This window comes from Solea solea, chromosome 12 (genome assembly GCF_958295425.1).
Source record: "Solea solea chromosome 12, fSolSol10.1, whole genome shotgun sequence".
In the NCBI taxonomy this organism is placed as follows: domain Eukaryota; kingdom Metazoa; phylum Chordata; class Actinopteri; order Pleuronectiformes; family Soleidae; genus Solea; species Solea solea.
Genome location: NC_081145.1, coordinates 28,371,871 through 28,397,964, shown reverse-complemented (window position 1 = coordinate 28,397,964; position 26,094 = coordinate 28,371,871). Strand labels below are relative to the sequence as shown.

At 42.4% G+C, this 26,094-nt stretch overlaps 3 protein-coding genes across 11 annotated transcripts; 2 read left to right on the top strand and 1 right to left on the bottom strand.

Moving 5' to 3' along the window:
* The first annotated feature begins 4,564 nt into the window (after positions 1-4,564).
* si:ch211-59o9.10 (uncharacterized protein LOC561841 homolog) lies at positions 4,565-11,166 on the top strand. Of its 6 annotated transcripts, none has more exons than XM_058645399.1 (11): positions 4,565-4,699; positions 5,622-5,816; positions 6,700-6,757; positions 6,868-7,396; positions 8,433-8,542; positions 8,621-8,689; positions 9,324-9,399; positions 9,493-9,584; positions 9,661-9,779; positions 9,859-9,958; positions 10,900-11,166. In XM_058645399.1, the coding sequence occupies exons 2-11, from the start codon at positions 5,695-5,697 to the stop codon at positions 10,972-10,974; spliced, it is 1,350 nt and encodes a 449-aa protein (XP_058501382.1). In that variant the 5' UTR covers positions 4,565-4,699; positions 5,622-5,694; the 3' UTR covers positions 10,975-11,166. The 6 variants fall into 6 exon arrangements, with proteins under 6 accessions (XP_058501382.1, XP_058501385.1, XP_058501387.1 ...); XM_058645402.1 differs by lacking the exon at positions 4,565-4,699 and adding an exon at positions 4,975-5,044; XM_058645404.1 differs by lacking the exon at positions 4,565-4,699 and adding an exon at positions 5,150-5,288 and having other exon boundaries at positions 8,436-8,542.
* Positions 11,167-11,220: 54 nt separating this feature from the next.
* lyrm5b (LYR motif containing 5b) lies at positions 11,221-13,049 on the bottom strand. 2 transcript variants are annotated; one of them, XM_058645408.1, is made up of 3 exons: positions 12,751-13,049; positions 11,939-11,987; positions 11,221-11,427 (listed from the first exon to the last, which is right to left on the bottom strand). In XM_058645408.1, the coding sequence occupies exons 2-3, from the start codon at positions 11,981-11,983 to the stop codon at positions 11,221-11,223; spliced, it is 252 nt and encodes an 83-aa protein (XP_058501391.1). In that variant the 5' UTR covers positions 11,984-11,987; positions 12,751-13,049. The 2 variants fall into 2 exon arrangements, with proteins under 2 accessions (XP_058501391.1, XP_058501390.1); XM_058645407.1 differs by having other exon boundaries at positions 12,711-13,047.
* Positions 13,050-16,037: 2,988 nt separating this feature from the next.
* Positions 16,038-25,317, top strand: nedd1 (NEDD1 gamma-tubulin ring complex targeting factor). 3 transcript variants are annotated; one of them, XM_058645396.1, is made up of 16 exons: positions 16,038-16,172; positions 16,966-17,109; positions 17,858-17,952; positions 18,565-18,681; positions 19,002-19,142; positions 20,144-20,373; positions 20,637-20,838; positions 21,403-21,529; positions 21,631-21,738; positions 22,022-22,072; positions 22,148-22,237; positions 22,402-22,568; positions 23,316-23,508; positions 23,961-24,087; positions 24,273-24,339; positions 24,925-25,317. In XM_058645396.1, the coding sequence occupies exons 2-16, from the start codon at positions 16,974-16,976 to the stop codon at positions 25,027-25,029; spliced, it is 1,956 nt and encodes a 651-aa protein (XP_058501379.1). In that variant the 5' UTR covers positions 16,038-16,172; positions 16,966-16,973; the 3' UTR covers positions 25,030-25,317. The 3 variants fall into 3 exon arrangements, with proteins under 3 accessions (XP_058501379.1, XP_058501378.1, XP_058501380.1); XM_058645395.1 differs by having other exon boundaries at positions 21,628-21,738; XM_058645397.1 differs by lacking the exon at positions 24,273-24,339 and having other exon boundaries at positions 21,628-21,738.
* The last annotated feature ends 777 nt before the right edge of the window (positions 25,318-26,094 follow it).

Sequence of the window (26,094 nt, the reverse complement as noted above, 5' to 3'; positions counted from 1 at the left end):
ATTGGCTTCGTTGCCAGCTTAAGAAGTGTGCGTAGCATTTTCCATGATCTGGTTGAAAAGCCAAATGCCCCGTGCAGATTCCTCCTCACAAACAAACTATGTCAAGATCACCTGGAGCTTTTCTTATCCTCCATCAGAAGACAAGTTGGATCGGACAACAATGCAACTGCAAAGCAGTTCACAGCGGCCTACAAGCGTCTTCTGGCCAAGCTTCAAGTCAAGATCGGAACAGGAAACCGCCTCATCTGGGATGACGCTGAAATCATGGGGGCAACACCTGCGACCGTAACCACAATGCGCAGGTTTGACTTGAAACCTGTTGAACAGCCACGGTCTGATCACGATGAACCAGTCTGCCCAAACATCGACGCAGTCTCTGAATATAAACAAGCTGCCATCAGTTACATGGCTGGCTTTGTGGTGAAGAAGATCAAGGAGAAACATAACTGCATCCCTTGCTCCGGTGCACTAACCTCTGACTCCACTGTCCATCCCTGCCTCCTGACGAAGGGTCGTGGAGGTTTGCAGAAGCCGTCGTCGGGAGTAATTGCCGTATGTACCGAGGCAGAGCGTAGTTTTCAAAGGATTTTGAGAACGACCTCTGGCAAACATCTCCACAGAAGCAACCTAGCATCGACCGTTTCACACCAGGTACTACGTTACAGCAGTGGCAAAACTCTATTCCCAGAGTTGCACCGCCACATGTTTGAAACCCCCGTTGAAGACAACCACGTGCACTACTTGGTGAAAATGGCATCGTCAATTTATTGCACAATACGAATGAACCATTTGGCAAAAATAGACTGAAAAGTAAAAAACACGATATTGGACTTTTATCCAATTTATGCTGATATACGGGGGATCAATAGAAACGGGAAATTAACATACTCACATAGTAGCTGGTGTAGCTACAAAAAATCTTTCATTGTGCAAAATAAATAAGCAGCAACACAAAGATAATAGCTGTAGGGGGCGCTAGCATAGTAGTCAAGGAGGTAGCAGCATTTTCAGCCTAATGTTTAGTCATTAATCAAACCAGCGGATCTTGCCCCGTTTGCCGATATCACACTAATTCATTTTAACACCAATATTGGCCGATACCGATATCGTCCTGATAACAAAAAACAGTGGGTGAGAAATGAGATGCTTTGTCCGGTTTGGTACAAGCGTAACATTTCTACTTTCCAACTGGAATTTACAACTCCATTGTTTACATAGACGCAAAATTAAATGATCGCAATTCTGCCGTTCAGTCGGAACTAGTTTGACCTGTGCTGTGTTTGCTAATTCTCTGGAAACAGAAGCTTCACTTCCGCTTGTGTAGTAAACAAATGCTGCGCGTGTTGTGACCTGAACACAAGCCCTGGCACTTTGACTAATGTTTTCATTATACTAAAACAATATTACATATATAAAAATGCATACAGTTTTTTTATTTGATGTGATTAATCAATGACTAAGTTAATTAGTCAGCTAGTTTGATAATCGATTAATGGGTTTGTGTCTTCAAACAATTAAAACAAGCTTTGTGATTTTAAACTTCTTCAAAGTGAATTTTCCGACACACCAAACAAGTTTTAATCGAAAATAATGGTTGGTTCCTGTTAGTGCTGGGCGGTATCACCAAAAATGCATTTATGTCACAGTGTTTTTAAGAATTTCGACAGTTTCACGATATACAACGGTATCTCCCTCTGGAGCAGTGCAGTTGTGTGTGTGTGTGTGTGTCTGTTAACGTAACTACCACAGTTACTTCTTCAGCTTAGCTCTTAATGTGTGTGGTGCGGCAGTGAAACGGGTCCCCATGTTCCATTTTTCATATCCCTTACTTGTGGGACACAAACATGTGTTGTCTTTTAAAAAGGATTTGTGTAAACGTGGTTACCGCTCAGCACCAGTTGTTTGTGGCTTTCCTCCCTGTCCTCTGTCCCCCATTTTTGTCCTTTCATCACCAACTAGGTGGACACTGTGACAGATGTCCAAACAACGGTGGCTCAGCAGACTTAACTTAGGGGAAAAGTGGATTGTGTAATATGTCAGATTCCAGATACCCCCCCCCCCCCTGTATTTGACATGTATTCCCAGCAGTTGCTGTGTGTCCATGTGCTCTCCATGTTCCAAGTCTCTGTATTCTGAACCATGTGTTTTGGAATGGAAATACAGCAGGAACCAAACGGAAACACATGGATCATGAAGTGATGCTCGGATCTGTTGTTGGACTTGTTAAACGACTTGTGTCCATGTTCCCATAGCTAGTGTCTGTGACACTCTAATTAACCTTTTTCTTTCTTTCTTTTTTTGTTTTTCTTCTTATTTTCAAGACAAAAACAAAGTTATGCGAATGACAATTGTGTATAAATAACACTAGAGGCCGAAATGTTCAGGCAGTTTTCGACATTGTTTAACACTGTTTAGATCAAGTTGTAGTTTGGGGTAACGTCAGGGTTCAGATAATAGTGAGGGCCGGAACGACGATTGACCAGTTGATCAAGAGCTTTGACTTATGGCTCAACTTCCCTTTCATCACAACTGTGCGGCAGAGTGCTCAGATTCTCCGGCCAATCTCACACTTGCGATAATTAAAGGGCAGCCTGTGGCCAAGTGGAAAGGGAACTTGCCTTGTAACCGGAAGGTCGCCGGTTCAAGTCCCCACCAGGTTGAAAGGGCTGGGGTACCCCTGAGCAAGGTACCCAACCCCCATTGCTCCCCGGGCGCTTCTCAGTGTGGCAGCCCACTGCTCCTAATTCTAGGATGGGTCAAAAATGCAGAGAATAATTTCCCTAAGGGGATTAATAAAGTATCTAAAATTTAAAAAATAAAAATAAACAAGTTGGTTGTGAGAAAACCAACCAAAAAATGCTCTGGTTATACTGTGGAACATTTATTTGACAGTGCTGAAAAAAGTGTATTTCCCTTTCCTGATTTCTTTCTTCTATTTTTGTGTATTTCACACACTTAAATGTTTAACATCATGGTGCTAATTTTAGAGTTGGACATAGATAACACAAATGAATTATTAAAGGGACAAAAGCAATCCAAATCGACCTGGCCCTATGTGGAAAAAGGGATCAAACTGGACACGGATACAAAGTGATTTCTAAGCATTTTGGATTCCAGAAAACCACAACAAGGACCATCATCCCAGAGTGGCTGGCCCACCATCGATAACTCATCCATTCACAAAAGAACCGTGGTCTGTGATCATGACTCGACAATAAGAAAGAGATAAAATGGCATCCATGGAAGAGTTCCAAGGCCAAAACCATTGCTGACCAAAAAGAACACAATTTGCCAAAAAGAGATTTTGATGAAACTTTACTGTGTACTGAAGGAACGGTGGTTTCCGTTTACTTTTGGCCTAAAACTAATGCAGCATTTTCATAAACGGTTGAGGTGGCTTTGCTGCTTCAGGACCTGCACGACTTGATGGAACCATAAATTCTGCTCTCTGCCAGATAATCCTGAAGGAGGAGGTCCGGCCGTCTGATTGTGACCTCAAGGTCACGCTCACTTGGGTGATGACGCAGAACAATGAGCCGAAACACACCAGCAAGTCCACCGCTGAAGGGCTTAAAAACAAAAACAAAATGGAGGGATTGGAGTGACCTCGTCAAAGTCCGGACTCCAAAACTGAGTTTTGTATATATTTGTGTCTAAAGTTATACTTTGATGATCTGAAACATTTGAGTGTGTTACATTTGTGCGCAAACCCTTTGAATGGGACTGTAAACGGTTGAACACATGATTAATGTTTCCACAGAACTCAGGGATTTTATACACTATTGTCCAAGAGAGATATTGAAAAGAACATACTTTTATGATAATAAAATGATTTTTTGTTCGTTTTTTGTTGGTTTTCCTCTGCTTTGTATTCTGGTTTAAATAATTATACAGTACTTTTGCAACTGTTTTTGGAAAGATGCTTTCCAAATATAGATCACGATTATTGATATAATTACTCTGATCATTATTATGTTGATTGTAAAATAACAAAATTAAGTCTGTGACTGGATCAAATTATTCAGAACAACCACGACTTGTTAAAAGTCGTTTTTATAACTCCAGGTTCTTCCACTCAACGTCATTGTGTGTTTATTATATTTTGACGTAACTTTTTTTTAACGTCACAACACAAAAAGGAGCATTACCACAGGAAGTTGAGAGTTAAAAAAAAAAGGATAACTAACTGAAAGTGTGCTTAGTTTTTTAGTGTTTGTAAATTACTTTAATACATAATCGATTTAGGGTTGAAGTCTAACACTAAAAAAGTAAGCATTTACAAAAAATAAAGACGAGCAAACCCCGTTCTAAAAACGGAATTAAAACTAATGAAACATCCAAAACTATTCTAACCTTGGCTGAAACTAAATGAAAACTATATATAATGTAAAGATCTATGTCCACGTCTCAAAGTGTCCTGTGAACGCCTTTACAGGCGTCTCTTTTTGCTATGGTGGCTCATGGGAAATTTGCTTTTGGGTCGCAAGTGGTCACCGGGAGAAGAAATGAGCTGCAACCAGAAGGGGGAGCCACTCAATCCAGTTCCAGTTCCAGTTCCAGTCCCACTCCATCCATGAGTTTCATTTCACAGCGCCCGATGTCCGTCGCCTCCAGTGGATGTGGCCGCCAGAGTTTCCCGCTGCCTCCGTGGACTGCACACTCCGGAGGATCCAGCCCTCAGGATGGAGACACAGCAACAGTATGCTCCTGTCATTACACACTCAATACATGTCCCACTTAAAACCGTGGACGGAAACAGTCCGCATTTCAAACGTCGTGACACTCGTCTTCAGTCTGTGTCACTGTCACAACGTCTGGAAAATAAATCTTAAAAATCGCAATCTTGTAAAAAGTGTTAGTGATAGTGAATTTGACCTCTGCTATTAACATATTATATTATATGATATTATTTTAAAGAAAGTCAAAGAAGAGACCGTGATCTGTAAATTAAAAACCAAATGTTTTTGACTCGTCACTTTGATCATTTGGAAGGAACTCACGTCTGTACTAATCTCCGTCATCCGTCGCTTCGAATAATTCAAAGGTATTCTTATTATTATTATCATTACAACAATAATTATATTTTTCTTTCTTCTTCTTTTCCCAGTTTGACCCGGAATAGAAAGTAAACAAAAGCGGACACTTTACAACGTTGCGCCACCGGAAATAAACCTTTTAGCCGCGAAGCTTCTTCCTGTTTTGTGTGTCTAGCCGTGTAGATTTTTTGGGGTTTTATTTTTTTTTAGCACAAACTGCGTCTAAAAGCAGAGCACGTGCATAACATACAGGTAACGTTGACCAGCACGTGTATAAAGTTGTCCATAGAGTTTTACGTGCGGTTTATTTGATATCGTGTTCGTTAATCGTCGCTTTCGACTGAATTGTTGCCGCTTTAGCTTTGTCTCTGCTAATGCAGTTAGCAAAACAGAGTTGTTGGGTCGACGTAACCGGTTTTCTGAGGTTAGTTTTAGGTTGTTTTTATTCTCGTGTCCCCTCGTCAGTGTTAGTTAAAATACTAAGATTAAAAACGTAGGTTCTTGTCGTAACTCGGTAAAGACTTAGTTAGCTCGTTAGCATGTGTACCGCGCTTTGCTTACTCATCTCTCTCTTTGTGTTTACAGGTGATTTGTTTGTGGTGGCTCGAGGACATGAGAGTGGACTTGTGTTGGTAACCAGGGGGCGCTACAGGAGGCCATGGATGGTAGCCCGTGCTCGTCGGAACCGGACAGTCCCGGAGTTCTGAACCGAGGGTGTCTGCTCGACCCGGCAGAGCTCCTCTACCGAGACCTGTCAATCATCGTCCCAGAAACGCCCAGGTACAGCGGCACATTTAAATCCTTTATTAACAGCACACGTGTGAAAATAACCAGTGTAAAAATGAGGAAAGTGATAGTTTAAATGTTTGATTTCATCAGATAAAAGACCATTGAGATCTGACCTGACCAAGAGAGGCAGCAGCACACGAGACAACAGTCACAAAACAAACATTGTAAAAGTAAATAGACCAATAAAGTGCAGGAGTAATGCTTTCAGTAACTATTTAAGAACACGGCCACTGTTTAGTGGACTCCCATTGCCAGTGATGATCCTAGAGTCATGTTGCTCTGAAGGTCCAGCAATCACTAAATGTGACCTCTGACCTCCAACAACATGATCACACATGGAAGGAACGACCTTTGTAGTCAAGACGGGACCTGCTTTCCTGCGTTCTGTAGCGTGGTTCCAGTACGTTAATGAAATGTTTAAATCCTGCGTTTTTCACCACTGAATAAGATCACATGACTGATGCTACAAACACGCCTGTGTCTGTGTTGTCGTGGTTACAGACGTCCTGTGCATCGCTGCACGCCGTGGTTTTCTACAAAATTCGCGGCGAACACAAAGTGTTTCCACGCCTTCACATTTTCAGTTACTTCTCTGATGCCGTTTTTATACGTATAATGATACGTGTGTATTAAGTTTTCAGATTTTCTTCGTATATCGCACCTTAGTTCATATTTACTATCTTAGTATGGGCTGTGAATCTCTGGGTATCAATATAGTGTTTCTGCTTCTGATGTTATTATTCGGCCTTTGTGAAGAGAAACAGTTTAACATTACTTCATCCGATAACAAGCTATGTCAAGCAAACTGAAGATTGGTTGATTGATTTTATGGTCAAATAAGTCCTTGTTTGTTTGTTTGTTTGTTTTTGTCCAGTCCACAGCTCGGCAAGCGTAGAAGACGTGGACGAGTCCCAGATGAACATCTCAGCTCCGTAAGTCGCAGCTGCGTCGCATTATAATTCTTACGTATGTTGTTTCTGCTCTGAGCGGGCGTTGGCCTTGACTGTGGTGTCTTCGTGTCTTCGTGTCTTCGTGTCTTCAGGCTGCGGCGGACAGAGCGTCTGCAGAACAACCAGGACTCGCCTCCAGCAGTGACCGATGTTTCTCCAAACGCCGGCGGCTGGCAACATCGTTTGGAGATCCGAGTGTCGGCTTTGTGCCGGCTTCATCTCTGAGGTCGTTTCCTCTCAACAGTTGGCTGGAATCCCCGCTATCAACTGCATCCTGTTTCTCCTCGTCATCCTCGTCACTGTCCTCCTCCTCGTCCCCCTCGTCCTCCTTGTCCTTCCTCACTCCAGTATCGGAGAAAGATGTCGAAGCGGTGGCTCTGACCGCGGCGGGCTCCACATCACACGTCACTCCCACCTGTCTCGGCCAGGTGAGGAGGAGAGGGAGGAAAAGGCAAAGTCCGACAGCAGCTTTGGCTTCATCATCATCATCACCACCATCATCATCATCACCAGCAGCAGCAGCAGCAGCAGCAGCAGCCGCCACTGACGGTAACTCACTGTCCTTCCTGACAGCAGAGGAGAGGAGATGGCTGAACTGTGAACAAGGAAACACCTCAACAGGTGAGGACTGTTGATGTTTAAATTGAATGTAACGTCATGTCACACAGAGCTCGTGTTCTCTTATCCACTCACTATTATTCTGTTGACTTCATGTCACGTGAAACACGGTAATCCAACTCAACTCGTGCTAGTCTTAGTCGGACTGACAAACCCGGACGATGACATTCAAAGTCCAATTACTCCTGACTGGAGTCAGACTTTCTTTCAGACGTCACGGCAACCACGAGCGCCGCTCTCTGGATTAACACAAACAGCAGGTACTGAACACCCGGCGCCACAGCACCGTCCGTTTGGAAACTGATTCAATTTGCACGAGCTTACAGAGTGATACGACGCCGCCTGTGGAGGCGGAGTCACACGTAATAGATACATCCTCCGCGTGTGCACTCAGACTCGGTACGTTGCCTGATGCGTTGCGAGCTTAGCGCGGGTAAACCGTCTCTTAGGCAGGCTGACAGGCGTGTGGGTGGAGACGTCTCTGCTGGACGTCTCAAGAGTCTAACATTTAATTGTCCAAATGACCCTGAAACACAATCGAACTATTCCACGTACATCACAAACAACGTATTCGACAAATTCGTAATTAGCATTTAGCCATTTAGAAGAGTGGAGAGTGTCTGTTTTTACACTGAAAACATGTCGCGGATCGTACGTCTGTCCATCGTCTGTCTCTTTCCCATCACCATGAAACTCACGCTGATGTCCATGTGCAGGTCATTTCCTCTTCTTCTCTTCGTCCGACAACAGCTTCTTCTTCTTCTTCTTCTTCTTCTTCTTCTTCTTCACCGCCGCCGTGACAAACGTCTAAAATAAACTTATCGTCGCCCTTGATCTTAATTATTTTACCTTTTACTCAATGAATCAAAAAAATATCATAGCCATCAGTGGCTTATGAAAATAATCATTTGTGGTCTTTGTGGACACTTCACTTAATCTGCCGTCTCCGTCATGGTGAATCATTTGATGAGCAGCATGAACTGTTCCTTTAACTTGCTGAAACATACAAACACTGCTCAAATCTGTATTTGCTCTGCAGCAGCAGCAGCAGCAGCAGCGGCGGAGGAGATCGTCATCAGTGATGATGAGGAGGCCGTGGTGCGGGCGGTGCAGGTGGAGGAGGACGAGGCGTTGGCTCGCAGTCTGCAGGTACGAGGCAGGACTGTACCTGAACTCATCACCTGTGCAGAGAGGAAACGTTTGACGTTGACGTTTTGTTTCCCTCAGGCTCAGTTTGACCAGGAGACGCACGACAGACACCAGCACCATCATCTTCACCAGCACAGTCGCCACATGGTGAGAGTCCGACTCCTCACCGCCACTATTTAACCCTCTAACACCGAGCGCGTTTGCATCACCGTAACTACGGCGACGGCAAACGAACGCCGAGGACTTGGCACATCAACGCCAACGTGTGTTCGTCACCAGAGGAGAGAGTTGGGAAAACACCTGTACATACACTTACAGGAGTCTGTGGGACTGTCTTTGCTCATAAATGTCACTTTGAACATGTTTTATTCTGTTTGAATTGAACTCAGACTCCACTCACAGGAAACAGAGATAGATGACGGTCACTCGTGCGACAGAACGCTCAGAAAGTAGTGAGGGTTTGACAGAAAGTCGCTTATTTTCTTCCTTTCTTTCCTTTTCTTTAATTATAACTATGATATATGTGGACGTCTTCTTTGGCGTTACAGCGCTGCCTACAGGTCAGGCACATGTACTGCAGTGTTTTGAGTGGATTGGGGGCGGAGACGTTTCCTGAAGCGATGCCGCGTTTACAGGAAAACACGGCAAACAGAAAGATATTTGAGGTTTTGTGCCGTTTCCACGTGGATAGACTCACGGACAGTTTCTCTTCTCTACCTGTGTTTGATTCTGTGTGTTGTTGTCATGACCACAGTGTGTGTGTGTGTGTTCCTCTGTGCAGTACTATCCCCACATGGCGTCCAGCTGGATGTCCTGTGTCCTGGCTGCAGTGTCTCCTGCAGCTGCCTTTGAAGACGGTACGTGGGGAAACATCTGGAAACATTGTTAATACGTGATTTAAATTTGAGAACAGATCACAATGGAGTCATGACGCCCTGTTTCTCCCCCAGATGTGATTGGTCAACACAGGCGACGTGGGCGGGCCAGAGGGAGGAATGCCACGCCCCACTTGTCTGAAAGCCTCCAGGGAAATGATTATGAGGTGAGAACCCCATTACGACCCCGTGACCATGACAACGTGACTCCAGGAGACACTCGTGCGTCTGCTCGTCTTTCAGGCTCTGCTGGCGTTTGAGGAGCGACAAGGTTCCGTCGCGTCCAGGAAGTTGAGTCGCAGGGAAATCCAGAGGTTTCCCACCAAAAGCTTTGAGGGGGCGAGCGGGGGCGGGAACACGCAGTGAGTCCACACGGTCGACGACGTCCTCGCTGTGTTTGAACACAAACACGTCTCACACACACACTCTTGTGCTCTGCAGGTGTCAGATCTGTTTCTGCGACTACACTGATGGAGAGAAGCTGAGGATTCTGCCCTGTTTCCATGACTACCACGTGAAGTGTATTGACCGGTGGCTAAAGGTAAGCGCTGGGAAACTAGATCACAATGTCAGACCAGTGATCCACACGACGTAGGCAGAGCGACGGAAACCGTGTCTACAGATGTTTGTTGTAGTTTTCCAGTGGCGATGGCGAGCTAAACCGTTCAATACACGGTTCAGGGTTCGGTTTGGGGGCGTAAACCAGCTACATTAAGGTCGTTTTCACACCTAATCGTCGCCAACGCACTTGGTACGAATGGGGGTTGCAACGTTCAGCCGGTCCGAGGTTTGCTTTCACACTTTCACACCGAACCTTTTAAAGAAAACGTATTCCCCTCCTCGCCTGAGGAGGCGCTGCATCAAGAATTACTGAAGGAGCTGTATCAAATCCTATGCTTTTAAGTGAACGTACGACACATACATGCGCTGCAACAACAGGCTCAGACATGTTGTTTTGGTTGTGTTTACCCACAATGCCCTGCGTTGTAGTCCACGTCCTGGGTTTGGTTCGCCTGAAGCTAAACCCGAGACCGGAGCAGATTTCGTCTTTGGTGCGCGTCAGAGTTCGGTTCAAACCAACTGGACCTTCAAAGCAAACGGTTGGATGAAGAAGGAGCTGTTGTGAATGAGTGAATGAATGCAGCCTTAGAAGTAGATTCTGCGTGGATTGGAAAGCGTGTACGCAGCTCGGGAGAGACCGTCTGTAAAACCTTAACCCTTCTGTGATTTGTCACGTGACTCCAAGACCGTTTGTGAGATCTATGAACATCCAAGAACCGCTCACAGACGAGATTCAGCGGCGCGTCACACGTTTGATTAACTGCCGGACGTTATCTTTGAAAAAGGAAGCAGAAGCAGAAGCAAAAGAACTCCCTCATTGAACATTTATTAACATTTCCACGGCCATGGAATCAAAATGATGACAATGTTTTCCACCATGATTTGAAAGCTCACGTCTGTCACGCCCGTCTCCTCCCACAGGACAACAACACCTGTCCCATCTGCAGAGCGAACCTGGCTGACGGTGACACACTCGCCCCCCCGCTGACCTCATGACCTCTTCCTGCCAGTATTGTTTTTCACCTGGTCGACGACGATTCAAACCCATTTTAAATGTTTCTTTTTTTGATCCTTTTATTGACACGTTCAACTCTACAGGAATAAAACCGTGAAACCTCGAAGCTGCTGCTGAATTTGTTCTTGCCCCGTTTAGATTTGATTTGAATAAAGATGTTTCTCCTCCTCGGATCATGTTGCTCTTGGTTCTTATCCTGAAACATTGGTTAGTCCCTGCAGATGCTGTTATTCCTCATAGTAGCGTTTCTTCATGGCTCTGTATTTCCTCAGGTAGTAGAGCGCCTCCAGCTCTCGGGCCACGAACTCCCCTCGAGCGATCAGCTCCTTGACCCGCTCTGGCTCCTGGACCGACTTGTTTTTGATGAACGCTGCTCTCAGTCTGTCTCTGAAGTAGTCGCCGCCTTTGGGGTATTCACGGCCGAGGTACAGGAGCTGAGGGGAAGAATGATTCGGTGCAGATTATTAGGGACACCTGTTAACCACCACAGTCTAGGGTTCACTAATCCTGCTTTTCAATTCAATTTTATTTGTATAGTGACGAATCTTAACATGCATTATCAAGGCTCTGTACATAGACAACATCATTATAGACTTGTAGCACGGCCATTAGGCCAACAATGTCCAACTGTAGATCAGTTAAAGACTTAAAAATCTACTTATAGCTCCAAATTCTATTTATAATCCCAAATTCTATTTATAATTCCAAATTCTATTTATAATTCCAAATTCTATTTATAATCCCAAATCCCAGTGATTGGTCAGAGAGTGTCGTCACTGAAGAGTCATGAGCGCGACGTCCGACAAGAATCAAAGTGAACAAAGCTGAACTGTAGATTAAAGTTAAGAAATCGTGCGTTAATCTCCGACATTTAGCAAAGAAGTTTCCGTTGTTCCCGAGTACATTGAGGTCATGTTTTGTCTTAATTTGATAAATGAGATTTACATTTTTGTAAAGTCGAACCACTTCAGCCCTCAGAGGGTTCGCCATTGTCCTGGAAAATAAAAACATTTGTTTAGATGTTAATCCTGACTGAATGGAACAGCATAACATGAATGTACAATAGTACAAATCATACATTTATTTGAACGCATGAAATAAAAGACTGAAAAGATTTGTTTTTCAAAATAGATGAATAAATTAAGTCAGAAGAAATGACTCAATTACCAAATTAATTGTCAACTATTGTGATAATCTGAGTGGGAATTTGAATTAAAACAACTTTCTGTGATTTTTCAGCTTCTTACGTGTGAATGTTTTCTGGTTTCTTGGCTCCACAAAACAAAGAAATCATTCAATCACAAAACAAGACACTGGAGAACAGCATCGTCATTTCCAGGATCAAGAAACAATGATCAACATTTATTTATCAAAGTGCAAAGTTCATTCGTTGCAGCTCAAGATATAACAACAAATACACTAATCGTGCGTTAAAATACACAAAGAACACACGTAGGCACAGAATATTCAAATCAAGTAGAACGTTTAATATTGCTATAACTTAACTGAGGGTGTAGAATAGAAATACGTGAATCTGCATTTGTACGTTTATTTAATATCTGACCAAAAATAATATCGTCACGTGGTTGTTTTGGTTTTAGGTTTTGACCCGTCACTCAAAACTTGAGCCAAGTGGAATAAAGTCACACGTAAACACAAGTTAATGAGTTAGTAAGCTAGTTAGTTATTAGTTAGTGTCACACGGGCGTTTTCTTACCTGTCCGACAGGTGACTGACTGACAGACTGACAGACTGACCTCTGCTCCGCTGCTCCTGAACTTTATCCCGAGTCAACGCACAGGCTGCACAGCTTTAGCGTGGCCTAGCCTAGCCTGGCTAAGCTAACCTCACATTAGCCCAGAAAGGGCGCTGAAAGCGGGAAAACGACTCAACGTCCGCGTTTGTCTGATTGAATTTACGCACTGTATTACAAACGTCAAATAATGGAACCGGGACCGTTTGGTTTTAAATGTTGTATTTTATTCTTTAAGCGTTTGGAAAAGTGTCGGAACAGGTGACATATAAACAACCAAAGAGTAACACGCACGAAAAGATGGTAACCCCCCCTCCCGGAAGTGCAGGATATTCACTACCGCTATCTGCAACGTCGTTCTTACTCGTCAAAACTAGATCAATAATAGAATGTAGCAGCAAAATAAAACAATCCACACGTATACAAATGTTAATATGTGTTAAAAGTGAAATATAATAAGCAAATAAAAGCAAGCCACGGGTTACATAGTACGCAGGCATATTGCATTCACCTTTTTAAAAGACTCCAGAAAAAAAATCTCATAAAATCAGACCCGGAAAAAAAATCTCATAAAAACAAACCCCAGAAAAAATCTCATAAAAACAGACCCAGAAAAAATCTCATAAAATCAGACCCGGAAAAAAAATCTCATAAAAACAAACCCCAGAAAAAAAATCTCATAAAAACAGACCCCAGAAAAAAAATCTCATAAAATCAGACCCGGAAAAAATTTTTCATAAAAACAAACCCCAGAAAAAATCTCATAAAAACAGACCCCAGAAAAAAAATCTCATAAAAACAGACCCAGAAAAAATCTCATAAAAACAGACCCCAGAAAAAAAATCTCATAAAAACAAACCCCAGAAAAAAATCTCATAAAAACAAACCCAGAAAAAAAATCTTTTAAAATCAGACCCAGAAAAAAATCTCATAAAATCAGACCCGGAAAAAAATTCTCATAAAAACAAACCCCAGAAAAAATCTCATAAAAACAGACCCGGAAAAAAATCTCATAAAAACAAACCCCAGAAAAAATCTCATAAAAACAGATCCAGAAAAAATCTCATAAAAACAGACCCCAGAAAAAAATCTCATAAAAACAAACCCAGAAAAAAAATCTCATAAAATCAGACCCGGAAAAAAAATCTCATAAAAACAAACCCCAGAAAAAATCTCATAAAAACAGACCCCAGAAAAAAAATCTCATAAAAATAAACCCAGAAAAAAATCTCATAAAAACAGACCCCAGAAAAAAATCTCATAAAAACAGACCCGGAAAAAAAATCTCATAAAAACAAACCCCAGAAAAAATCTCATAAAAACAGACCCAGAAAAAATCTCATAAAATCAGACCCGGAAAAAAAATCTCATAAAAACAAACCCCAGAAAAAAAATCTCATAAAAACAGACCCCAGAAAAAAAATCTCATAAAATCAGACCCGGAAAAAAAATTTCATAAAAACAAACCCCAGAAAAAATCTCATAAAAACAGACCCCAGAAAAAAAATCTCATAAAAACAGACCCAGAAAAAATCTCATAAAAACAGACCCCAGAAAAAAAATCTCATAAAAACAAACCCCAGAAAAAAATCTCATAAAAACAAACCCAGAAAAAAAATCTTTTAAAATCAGACCCAGAAAAAAATCTCATAAAATCAGACCCGGAAAAAAATTCTCATAAAAACAAACCCCAGAAAAAATCTCATAAAAACAGACCCGGAAAAAAATCTCATAAAAACAAACCCCAGAAAAAATCTCATAAAAACAGATCCAGAAAAAATCTCATAAAAACAGACCCCAGAAAAAAATCTCATAAAAACAAACCCAGAAAAAAAATCTCATAAAATCAGACCCGGAAAAAAAATCTCATAAAAACAAACCCCAGAAAAAATCTCATAAAAACAGACCCCAGAAAAAAAATCTCATAAAAATAAACCCAGAAAAAAATCTCATAAAAACAGACCCCAGAAAAAAATCTCATAAAAACAGACCCGGGAAAAAAATCTCATAAAAACAAACCCCAGAAAAAAATCTCATAAAAACAGACCCGGAAAAAAAATCTCATAAAAACAAACCCCAGAAAAAAATCTCATAAAAACAAACCCAGAAAAAAAATCTCATAAAATCAGACCGGAAAAAAAATCTCATAAAAACAAACCCCAGAAAAAATCTCATAAAAACAGACCCCAGAAAAAAAATCTCATAAAAATAAACCCAGAAAAAAATCTCATAAAAACAGACCCCAGAAAAAAATCTCATAAAAACAAACCCCAGAAAAAAATCTCATAAAAACAGACCCGGAAAAAAAATCTCATAAAAACAAACCCCAGAAAAAAAATCTCATAAAAACAGACCCAGAAAAAAATCGCGTAAAAACAGACCCAGAAAAAAATCTCATAAAAACAGACCCAGAAGAAAAATCTCATAAAAACAGACCCAGAAAAAAAATCTCATAAAAACAGACCCGGAAAAAAAATCTCATAAAAACAAACCCCAGAAAAAAAATCTCATAAAAACAGACCCAGAAAAAAAATCTCATAAAAACAGACCCAGAAAAAAATCTCATAAAAACAGACCCAGAAGAAAAATCTCATAAAAACAGACCCAGAAAAAAAATCTCATAAAAACAGACCCGGAAAAAAAATCTCATAAAAACAAACCCCAGAAAAAAAATCTCATAAAAACAGACCCAGAAGAAAATCTCATAAAAACAGACCCAGAAAAAAATCTCATAAAAACAAACCCAGAAAAAAATCTCATAAAAACAAACCCCAGAAAAAAATCTCATAAAAACAAAACCCAGAAAGAAATCTCATAAAAAAAGACACAAAAAAAATCTCATAAAAACAAACCCCAGAAACAAATCTCATAAAAACAGACCCAGAAAAAAATCTCATAAAAACAGACCCAGAATAAAATCGCGTAAAAACAGACCCAGAAAAATCTCATAAAAACAGACCCAGAAAAAAATCTCATAAAAACAGACCCAGAAAAAAGTCTCGTAAAAGAAGCCACACTAACCGCGGAGCAGTAAACGTAACCTCTTACATTTTACATGTAAACTAAAGTCTTTCGCAGATGTCCGTTTTGTAAAGGCCTATTTGTACAATAAAGTTTTAAAAAAAAGTGAATCATTTATGTCCCCTGTGGTTCTCCGTAGTGGCGGTTTCTTGTTTCTCTCTTGTCCCCGCCGAGGAGAAAGAAGTCCCGCCTCAGTCCTCTCGTCTGATTGGTTCACTTGAGGAAAGCAGGCGTATGATTGGGTCCAGTTGCAGAAAGACGTTACGTTAGGCCAATCAGAGGTGCGGACGGGGGCGGGTCTTCCTCTGGCCAGGGTGGTTCGGAAAACGACTGCTTCTGTGGAGCCGTAGACCGTAAACCGGACCGTAAACAAAACACTTGAACAACTTTACTTGGGGATTTTCGGTGAGTGAGAGTAAAGGCGTTAACCGTGTGACGTTTGAGGAAATGTTTACGCTTTGTTTCGTGTAGTTTACCGTGACCTTCGCGGCTGTTCTGTAACTTTGGAGGCCGGTTCTGTTGTCGCTAGCTCGACCCGTTAGCCGCCTGTCAGTGACAACAACTACTGACTCCCTCCCCCACTGTTTGGTTTAAATCTTCTTCTTCTTCTTCTTCTTCTTCTTCTTCTTCTTCTTCTTCTTCTTCTTCTTCTTGTTGTTTTGAACGTGTAGCTAGTTGTTTGGACGTTTAAATGTTAGTGAAAAAAGTTTCAGTTTTCAATAAGCAGTTCAAATGGTCCAGTGTTTTCCAGACTTCATTAACTAGGTACTGAGGTCTCAAACTCACGGCCTGCGGGCCACATGTGGCCCTCCAGTCTATTTCACTTGGCCCACGACTTAATATCATTATGGTAATATTATAATGTTGAGTTATTTCTGTGTCCTTTTTAGTAATAGATTAGTTCTGCACCATAAATACATTGTTAATGGGAGCTGTACAGCGGTGCGTTTCAACACAGACATTTTTATGTGATATCATTTTAATTAGAGTTTGAGAACCCTGATATTAGTTTAAAAGTTAGGAGACTTTAGTGTGGAAAGTTTAAACCCTAGTGTATAGTTGCAGTTGAAAGAGTTATAACAGAGTTATTCCTGTATGTTATTTTTTAGTAATAGATTATACATCATTGTTATTGGGAGCTATACATCGCTACATATCAACACAGACTTTTTTATTTTGAAATTGTTTCTTTGTCCAGGTGTTGCCATGGAGGAGGTGACACGCCTGGTGTCAACAGGAGACTGCGTGAAGGTCTGGGATGCGGTTTCCATGGCGCCGCTGGAGCAGTTTAACCCTCACAGCATCAGCCACCCTGTGGCACAGGCCTGCTGGAGCTCCAACAGTATCCTCACCACTTCATGTGTTTTTATGAGATAAGGAATGACTCCAAATGGAAAAAGTTCCATGGGAATGAATAAGAATTAACCGGAAATGTTGGATACATTAAAGAAACTGTGTCATATACAAATATAAATATTTTTTATTTTGAGCCCAGGTAAATATGTTGAGTTACATTAAAGGTGACATGGAAGGCTTGTATCACACATATATGTTAGGTCTACTTACATATATTAACTTGTCTTCATGGTCACATATATGTTAGTTATGGAGGTCTACTTACATATATTAACTTGTCTTCATGGTCACACATATATGTTAGTTATGGAGGTCTACTTACATATATTAACTTGTTTTCATGATTAAAAACCTCCTAATCGCTGCAAACGAGCCAATCAAAATATCTGACGCTCTCGTCAGCCGTGCTGTTTCAGACCAAAACCACACCCCCAGAACGAGAGCTTTCCCACTGTCCTGTGATTGGCCAGGTACCTGGAAGTGACGTAATTGATAGGCCAGCTCTCAGATACACAGCTCCCCCTCTGGCACGGTGGATGCTCTGCATCTCAGCAGCTACAACGAGAGTAGTTCTTCTTCTTATTCTTCTGCGGTTGATTGTACGCAACCAGATGTGCCCGGACTAGTGCCCGCACCAGGAGGCGCTACGGTGGTGAGGTATACTGATGACATTACATTACATTACATGTCTTTACATGTCTCAGATGAAGTGACCTTGACTCGGATGTTCTCAGATCATTACCTGGTCAGTGCCAGCAGCAGCGGAGACAAACTGGTGGTTTCCAGCCTCAAGTCGAACCCGGTTCCTCTCGTGGAACTGGCTGAGGGAGTGAGTTCATCCCTTATCACTGCTGATTCACTTGTTCATCTGCCAAAGCTACATTTTCATATTGAATAGTCCGAGGTTGTTTGTTTTTTTGCGGCTTCTTAAATGTGAATGTGTGTCCAGAGTCTTTTCTCCTCTTATGTTAGAGGACAAAACAACTCGTGGACATTTACTGTTTTCATAGGCGATTTAACCCTGGAGTGTTTTTATTTTTCAGCTTCTTAAATGTGAATATGTTCTAGTTCCTTTGATCCAATTTTGGTTTGTGGACAAAACAAAAGAATTGAGAACATCATCATTGATGCACTGGCAACATTTCAGTCACACAGACTTTTCCAACAGGAAACTGAAGTGTGTAAACCATGATTTTAGCTGCGGAGACTCAGGAGCTGCTGGTCCTCTGCTGCCTCGTGTGGTCATTTTGTGTCTCTGAGGTCAATATAAATGAAGGTTTTCTAAATGTTGAATTGACTAAAATAAGACATTTTAGTGATGGAGGCAGCAGTGGATCAACACCTCCTCTGTGCTGTGATGTTAACATCACTGATTTTCTCTGTGGACTTTGGTGTGGGAGAGTGAGAGAACAGATCTCTAAACCTTCTCTATAATTCCCAGAGAAAACAGACCCGCGTGTGTCTGAGCTCGTCGTCTCAGTTTCTGGTGAGCGGTGGTCTGGATCACTGTGTTCACCTGTGGGACCTGAAGACCAAGAGACTGCACCGCTCCCTCAAGGTGAGACTTGACCCAGGTAAACACCCTAAGCAGCCTTTTCTCTGCCCTGTGGTTTTATTTATTACTAAAACTAAAGTGACTTGTGAGTCATAGACTCATGTCGTGCTTTTTTAATATCTTTCCATATCAACATATATATCACAATATCAATCAAATCAATACTACAAAAGCGTGTTTGTATCTTGGATGAACTAAATTACCTAAATTCCGAGTTCCCACTACAAATGGAACGCTGCACAACCCTTATCAATGTTCGTCAGTGAGTTGTAAAGGTTAGAGGTCACGCTGGTGGTCATCACTCGTCTTCCTTTCCTGGCTAGGACCATAAAGAAGAGGTGACCTGCGTGTCCTTCAACGCCAACGACAGCTGCATCGCCTCGGGCTCCACCAGTGGAGATCTGGTCCTCCACAGTCTGACCACCAACCTGTCCAGCAAACCCTTCGGCCACGGCAGCAACCAGGTCAGTCTGTGTGTGGTTGGATGAAAGAAGCGCGACTGTGGTGACATTCTCTAATCTAAGTGTCCATGTTCAAGAATGCGATGCCTTGCGTCCTCATGCTCACCCTAAAATGTGGTTTCTGTGATGGGGTCTGGTGATGTGAGTCCGTGCAGACCTGATTTTAGCTCAGTCTGGATGTAATCTGGTCACTGATGACAGATTTAAGTGAGCTAAAAACACAGATTTCTTTTGGTTGTCTTTGAACCTCGGTGTGGGGATTCAGCACTTAAGTACTGAACAAATAGTTTTAATCAATTGATTCTAGTGATTTAATTCAGTTACACTGAAAACAACTGCTTTATAAGTCACTCGTTTGTGTGTGTGTGTGTGTGTGTGTGTGTGTGTGTGTGTGTGTGTGTGTGTGTGTGGCGTAGAAAACAAAGTCACTGCAGTTTCACACAGCCGTGCAGTGATGACTCCGCCCACGTTGAGTAGGTAGTTTTTTTGTAGTGGAGATGCGACGTAAACCGTGCTGTGACGAGACGAGGCGAGTAGAGACTCTGTGAAGGTTGTTGGTGTCGTGTGCTCGTGCCTTTACCACCTGCAGCCATTTCAAAGACATCATTCTTCATCATTGGAACAGATATTTTTCAAATAAGCAGCCTGCCGCAACATAGGCTGCTAAAATGCTCTTGCTGATTTTTATACATGTTTACAGTTGATGTATAGTCTTGTGATACGCAGGCTTTTGGACTTTGGACCAGTTTTTAAAAGTTTCTACTGGCATAAAACTAAAATCCAGGGATTAAAGGGATTTCTGTCGGGATATAAACACCAGCTCAGAGTGTTGAGTTGACTGGCAGATTAACTGCTGCGCTGTTTCTTGTGGATTACCGTAGATTACTGCCCACTGTCGACGATTAGAGTGAACAAGATGACGTTTGTGGTTTTGCACCTTTGAGCGAGTTTAATAACTTCTGCTGTCTGCTGCTGTGTCCTGTGGCGACTGTTTCCACCCTCAGCCCGTCCATGACCTGAGGCTGTCCACGCTGAAGCGCTCCCTGCTGGGCAGCGTGTCCGACAGCGGCACCGTGGTCCTGTGGGACTCAAACACTCAGAAGGAGCTCCATGTTTTCGACAGTGCCCACAAGGCCCCGGGCTCTGGTCTGGCCTTCTCCCCCGCCAGCGAGCTGCTGGTCACCAGCGTCGGTCTGGACAAGAAGATTATCTGCTACGACACAGCGAGCAAGATGTAAGAGTGATTTTTCCTAACATGAGGGAGAAATTGGAGACAAAAAAGGGGATTTTCAGTGTTTTCCCTTATGTAGGGATGTTTATAATTAACATTAGTCGATTAACTGTCCTGAGTTTATGTTCTACATGTTACAAAAGTGACATTACCACCAGTGATTTGTTTGTGAGGGAAAAAAACACACAGATTCCACCATGAAACAAGTAAACGATCCAAAGTGAAGTAAATCCAGAAAGAAACGTGTTTTTACTGTGAACGTGCAGCGTCCTAAGGTCCATCAGGGTGGACAGTCCTCTGACCTCGGTGGACTTCACTCTCGATGGTACCGGTCTGGTGGTTGGATCCACTCAGGGGAAGATCTACCAGTACGACCTGAGGAACTCCAGCGCCCCCACCAGGATTACTGTGGCACATAAAACCTCCGTCACCTGCCTTCGCTTCCAAAGCAACACCAGCAAACACAAGGTATCAAATTTGAGCTGAGTTTAATCAGACTTTACAAACTGACTTTACACGTGTTTACAAACTGACTTTACACGTGTTTACAAACTGACTTTACACGTGTTTACAAACTGACTTTACATGTGTTTACAAACTGACTTTACACGTGTTTACAAACTGACTTTACACGTGTTTACAAACTGACTTTACATGTGTTTACAAACTGAATTTACATGTGTTTACAAACTGACTTTACATGTGTTTACAAACTGACTTTACATGTGTTTACAAACTGACTTTATACGTGTTTACAAACTGACTTTACACGTGTTTACAAACTGACTTTACACGTGTTTACAAACTGACTTTACACGTGTTTACAAACTGACTTTACACATGTTTACAAACTGACTTTACACGTGTTTACAAACTGACTTTATACGTGTTTACAAACTGACTTTACACGTGTTTACAAACTGACTTTACACATGTTTACAAACTGACTTTACACGTGTTTACAAACAGAATCTTCTTATGCTTACAAACTGACTCAGACTTATTCAGTCTCTTGTCTCTGTCTCTCTTTAGTCCAGCAGTAAAATTGGTTCTACCAAAATCGCCAGCACCAAACGGCCTTCAACCAGAGTGTCCAGCAGCCAGCCTGACCCCGCCCCCAGCACAGGCCCAACCCCCCACAGACAGGTGACAGGCACAGGTCAGTGCGTCGCTTTGGTCACTGTTCAGATTGGACACTGATCATTTTTAAAATGTTGACCCTCACGTTGTCACTCACCATCTGACCGTTGTGTCCAGCAGGGGTCACTGGTGCTGAGGTGATGTCCCGGGAGGCGGAGGGTAAACAGGGGTCAGAGATCAGCAGCGTCGGGCGAAACAGTCTGGACGTCTTCTCACCTGCACGTGGCGGTCAGTGATGTGTCCTCGTGTTAAATAAATCCACCAAAAACACCTCAGTAAAATGTCTTTGAATTCCAGAACTGACATTGACAGAATGTTGAATGTATGTGTTTGTTAATGTGTCAAAAGCCTTGGAAGAAAACTATAATGCCTGTTTGACTGGCTTACTGGTCTTTATCTTTACACTTCTTGTATGTATGTGAGATTGAATTATTTTGATTCATGATCTCACTTCATGAAGACTCACTGGTAGAACTTGCTTTACACTATTAATATGGCTTCCCTCTCCCAGACTCGAGGACACAGGGGACGAGTGGAGACACGCCATTTGGAAGAACACACGGTACGGCTGTCTGACGCGTGTAAGTGTGAACGCCACCGCTGCTTCAGGACTAACGTGGATTCCATGTTTCCATAGTAACCAGCCTGGACATGTTATCCAGAGAGGGGGAGGGTCAGCAGGTCATCGGCCGAGCCAGTCTGGACATCTTCTCCCCGGTCAGAGAAGGTCAGCAGTCCTTCACTCTACTGCTGCTGTGTGTGTGTGTGTGTGTGTGTGTGTGCGTGCGTGCGTGCGTGTGTGATCAAAATTAAAACAGTACAACTTCTTTACGACAGTAGCAGCCATCTTGTAACGCAGTACGTCTCTGAGTTTGTGAATCTGTGTTTCAGACTCTCTTTCGGGCGTCGGCTCCCACCGTAAGACCCCCCTGGGAACGCCCCTGGTCACCCCCACGGGTCGATGTTACAGCCCGCTGTCAGCCTTCCAAACGCCACTGCCAATCAAAGAGGAGGAGCCAGTCACTGCTGCAGCTGCTGTACCATGTGACTCCAGGAAGGTGTGTCCCACCGTCTGTCACTGTTTTACCTTTTACTTTCTGCACGCGTCGATTGTTTTTATTGTTATTATGAGACATGAAAAAAGAAGAAGAAGAAGAAGAAGGGATAGTTCATCTTATGTTGTCACTTCACAAAAGGCTCACCTTATAAAACCTTCACCTGCCTAAGTTCAAGATAATTTATGTACATGTGATTTTAGCTCACGGGGACACAGGAGCTGCTGGTTCACTGCTGCCTCGTGTGGTCACTTTGTGTCACTGAAGTAAATCGGAACAAAGGAAGTCACAAAATAAGACATTTAAACGTATTATTGGAGGCAGCGGTGGATCAACAACTCCTCTGTGCTGTGATGTTAAATCACTGATTTTATCAATGGGATTTGGTGCAGGAGAGAACAGTGACAGGAACGTGAGTTTCCAGGCAGAACATTCTGTCAAACAATGATATAAAGTATATATTTTTTTAATAAGCAGGTGAAACCTGTATTTTCTTAAATGCCAGCGCTGGCAGGTGAGATTTATTCTGTGTGTCTGAGGCTGTGTCCACGTGGAAACAGAACCAAATGTCAGAAGGAGACTTTTTGAAATAAAGCTGAAATTATTAATAATCTCGGTCGACAAGCGATCTCTGAAGTTAATTTATGTGGGATTAAAGCAGTAAAAATGAGGGGACTAAACCAGGCTAATGTAGACGCCGACTCGATCAGCACAAACTCATTCTTGACTCATTTTAAAAAAATCTTTAAGTCAGAGAAAATCAGCAGTTCCAGCGTGGAGGGGGAGAGTCAGGCCACGCCCCCGTCGTCTCAGCAGACCAGTCACAGCCAGCCAGCCCCGCCCTTCTTCACTCCGGAGCCCAGCCTCCGAAGAGCCAACGGTTTTCACACGCAGCTCAGCTATGAGTCTCCTCTCCACGGAGCTCCGCCCACCACGGCAGCAGGTGAAGTACGACGTCATTTCCTGTGCGGCAAACCCCGCATGAGCGAGCGCGCAGCTACTTCCTGTGTTGAAAGATAACATGAAAATATGACTTGAAATTTAAATAACTACCTTAACAAAAGATAACATGAAAGTTTCTATTTATTTTATAAGAATAACGACAAAAATTTAAGAAAACATGAAAAAAATGTATTTATTTGACAAGAAAAATGACCAAAATGTAAAAAATGTGTATTTATTTGATGAGAATAACATCAAAATCTACAAATAACATGAAAACATGAGGATAAGGACAAAAATGAAAGATAACCTCATATTGTTGACCTTCCTGAAACTTCCATACTCCAACAAAAATCGTGGTTTCCTGGTATTGGTCGAGTAGTGACACGGGGACAAAGATGGCAGTGAGGGGGCGGAGTTTGAATGTTGACTTGTCCCGTCTCGTGTCCTCAGCTCCTGCTCTGGCGTCGTCGTCGTCTTCTGTCTCTCAGAGCGCTGCAGAGGGAGGAGCCGCTCCTTTCACCGCCACCCAGGTCCAGTTCATCCAGAACATTTTCCATGAGTCTCTGGAGGACGTGAGGTCGGTGTCTGACCTTTGACCCGCCGCTGAAAGCCTGTGGTTTTTTTCTAAATGTTTCCCCTTCTCTCTCTCTGTCTCTCTCTGTCTCTGTCTCTCTCTGTCTCTGTCTCTCTGTCTCTGTCTCTCTCTCTCTCTGTCTCTCTCTCTGTCTCTCTCTCTGTCTCTCCCTGTCTCTCCCTCTTCAGAGACGCCTGTCACAAAGACATCCTCAACCTGCAGGTGGAGATGATTCGACAGTTCTGCATCCAGATGGTACCAAAGCTTTCACCAGACAATATACAGCAAACTTAATCTTAAACTTAACTTAATCCCAGCAAAGAAGCTAGAAAATCAAAAAATCTTGTTTTAATGAATAAAATGCAGACTTTATGTCGCCCGTTTGTCTGTTGAATGAAAGTGACATTGAAAATACTGGTGATTATGTTCACCAGTTTCTGTTTGTCACTTTGTAAATCACTCACTCTCCCACACCAAAGCCCACAGAGAAAATCAGTGATTTTAACATCACACACACACACACACACACACACACAGGAGCTGCTGATCCACTGCTGCCTCCATCACTAAGTTTGAATGTGTTGTTTTAGTGAATTCTGCATTAAAAATCCTTCATTTCTATTAACCTCAGTGACACAAAGTGACCACATGAGGCAGCAGAGGACCAGCAGAGCTAAAATCCCTGATTTTCTCTATGGGCTTTGGTGTGGGAGAGTGAGTGGTTTACAAACTCTGGTTTCCTGTTTAATGTTGAGACAGAGAGGCAAACGTGTTGTAAAGACGACAACAACTAACTGTCGTCACAACCTTTTACAAACCGAAGCCTTTTTGTCGTTGCAGAACGAGATCCACGGTCTGATCGAGAGAGTGTCCGTGAACGAAGCTCTAGTGGACGAGATCGAGAGACTGCGGGAGGAGAACCGCCGACTCAAGACCAACTACTGACCTCTGACCTGTGGCGTGGTCAGGATTTTGTGAGAAGAAGAAGAAGAAGAAGAAGAAGAAGCGCAGACGCCACGCTCTTGCTGCTGATTGTAGAGGACGAGCAGCGGTGGCTCGTGTTTCCGTCGTCGTCTCAGATGTGAGTGAAGATGCAGTCGTGTGAATCTGAACTGAACTCATTAAACACCAAAATATGAAATTCTGGGTTAAAAAAAAGTAAAAAAAAAAAAAACTTTGATGAAGTGTTTTGTTCATTTGTCTAAAGAATAAAAAGAAAAGATTTATATTAAACGTGAGGACGAGGACTCAGTTTGTGTCTCTGTTAGTTACTCTTTATTGTTTACAGTCCGGTTTTTGTGTGTTTTTAGTCTGGTTTTGTGTGTTTACAGTCCGGTTTTGTGTGTTTAACAGTCTGGTTTTGTGTGTTTACAGTCTGGTTTTGTGTGTTTTCAGTCTGGTTTTGTGTGTTGTTGTGTGTTTTCAGTCTGGTTTTGTGTGTTTTCAGTCTGGTTTTGTGTGTTATGTGTTTTCAGTCTGGTTTTTGTGTGTTTTTAGTCTGGTTTAGTGTGTTTACAGTCTGGTTTTGTGTGTTTACAGTCTGGTTTTTGTGTGTTTTTAGTCTGGTTTTGTGTGTTTACAGTCTGGTTTTGTGTGTTTTCAGTCTGGTTTTGTGTGTTTACAGTCTGGTTTTGTGTGTTTACAGTCTGGTTATGTGTGTTTTTAGTCTGGTTTTGTGTGTTTTCAGTCTGGTTTTGTGTGTTTACAGTCTGGTTTTGTGTGTTTACAGTCTGGTTTTGTGTGTTTACAGTCTGGTTATGTGTGTTTTTAGTCTGGTTTTGTATGTTTTCAGTCTGGTTTTGTGTGTTTAACAGTCTGGTTTTGTGTGTTATGTGTTTTCAGTCTGGTTTTGTGTGTTGTGTGTTTTCAGTCTGGTTTTGTGTGTTGTGTGTTTTCAGTCTGGTTTTGTGTGTTTTCAGTCTGGTTTTGTGTGTTGTTGTGTGTTTTCAGTCTGGCTTTGTGTGTTTTCAGTCTGGATTTGTGTGTTGTGTGTTTTCAGTCTGGTTTTGT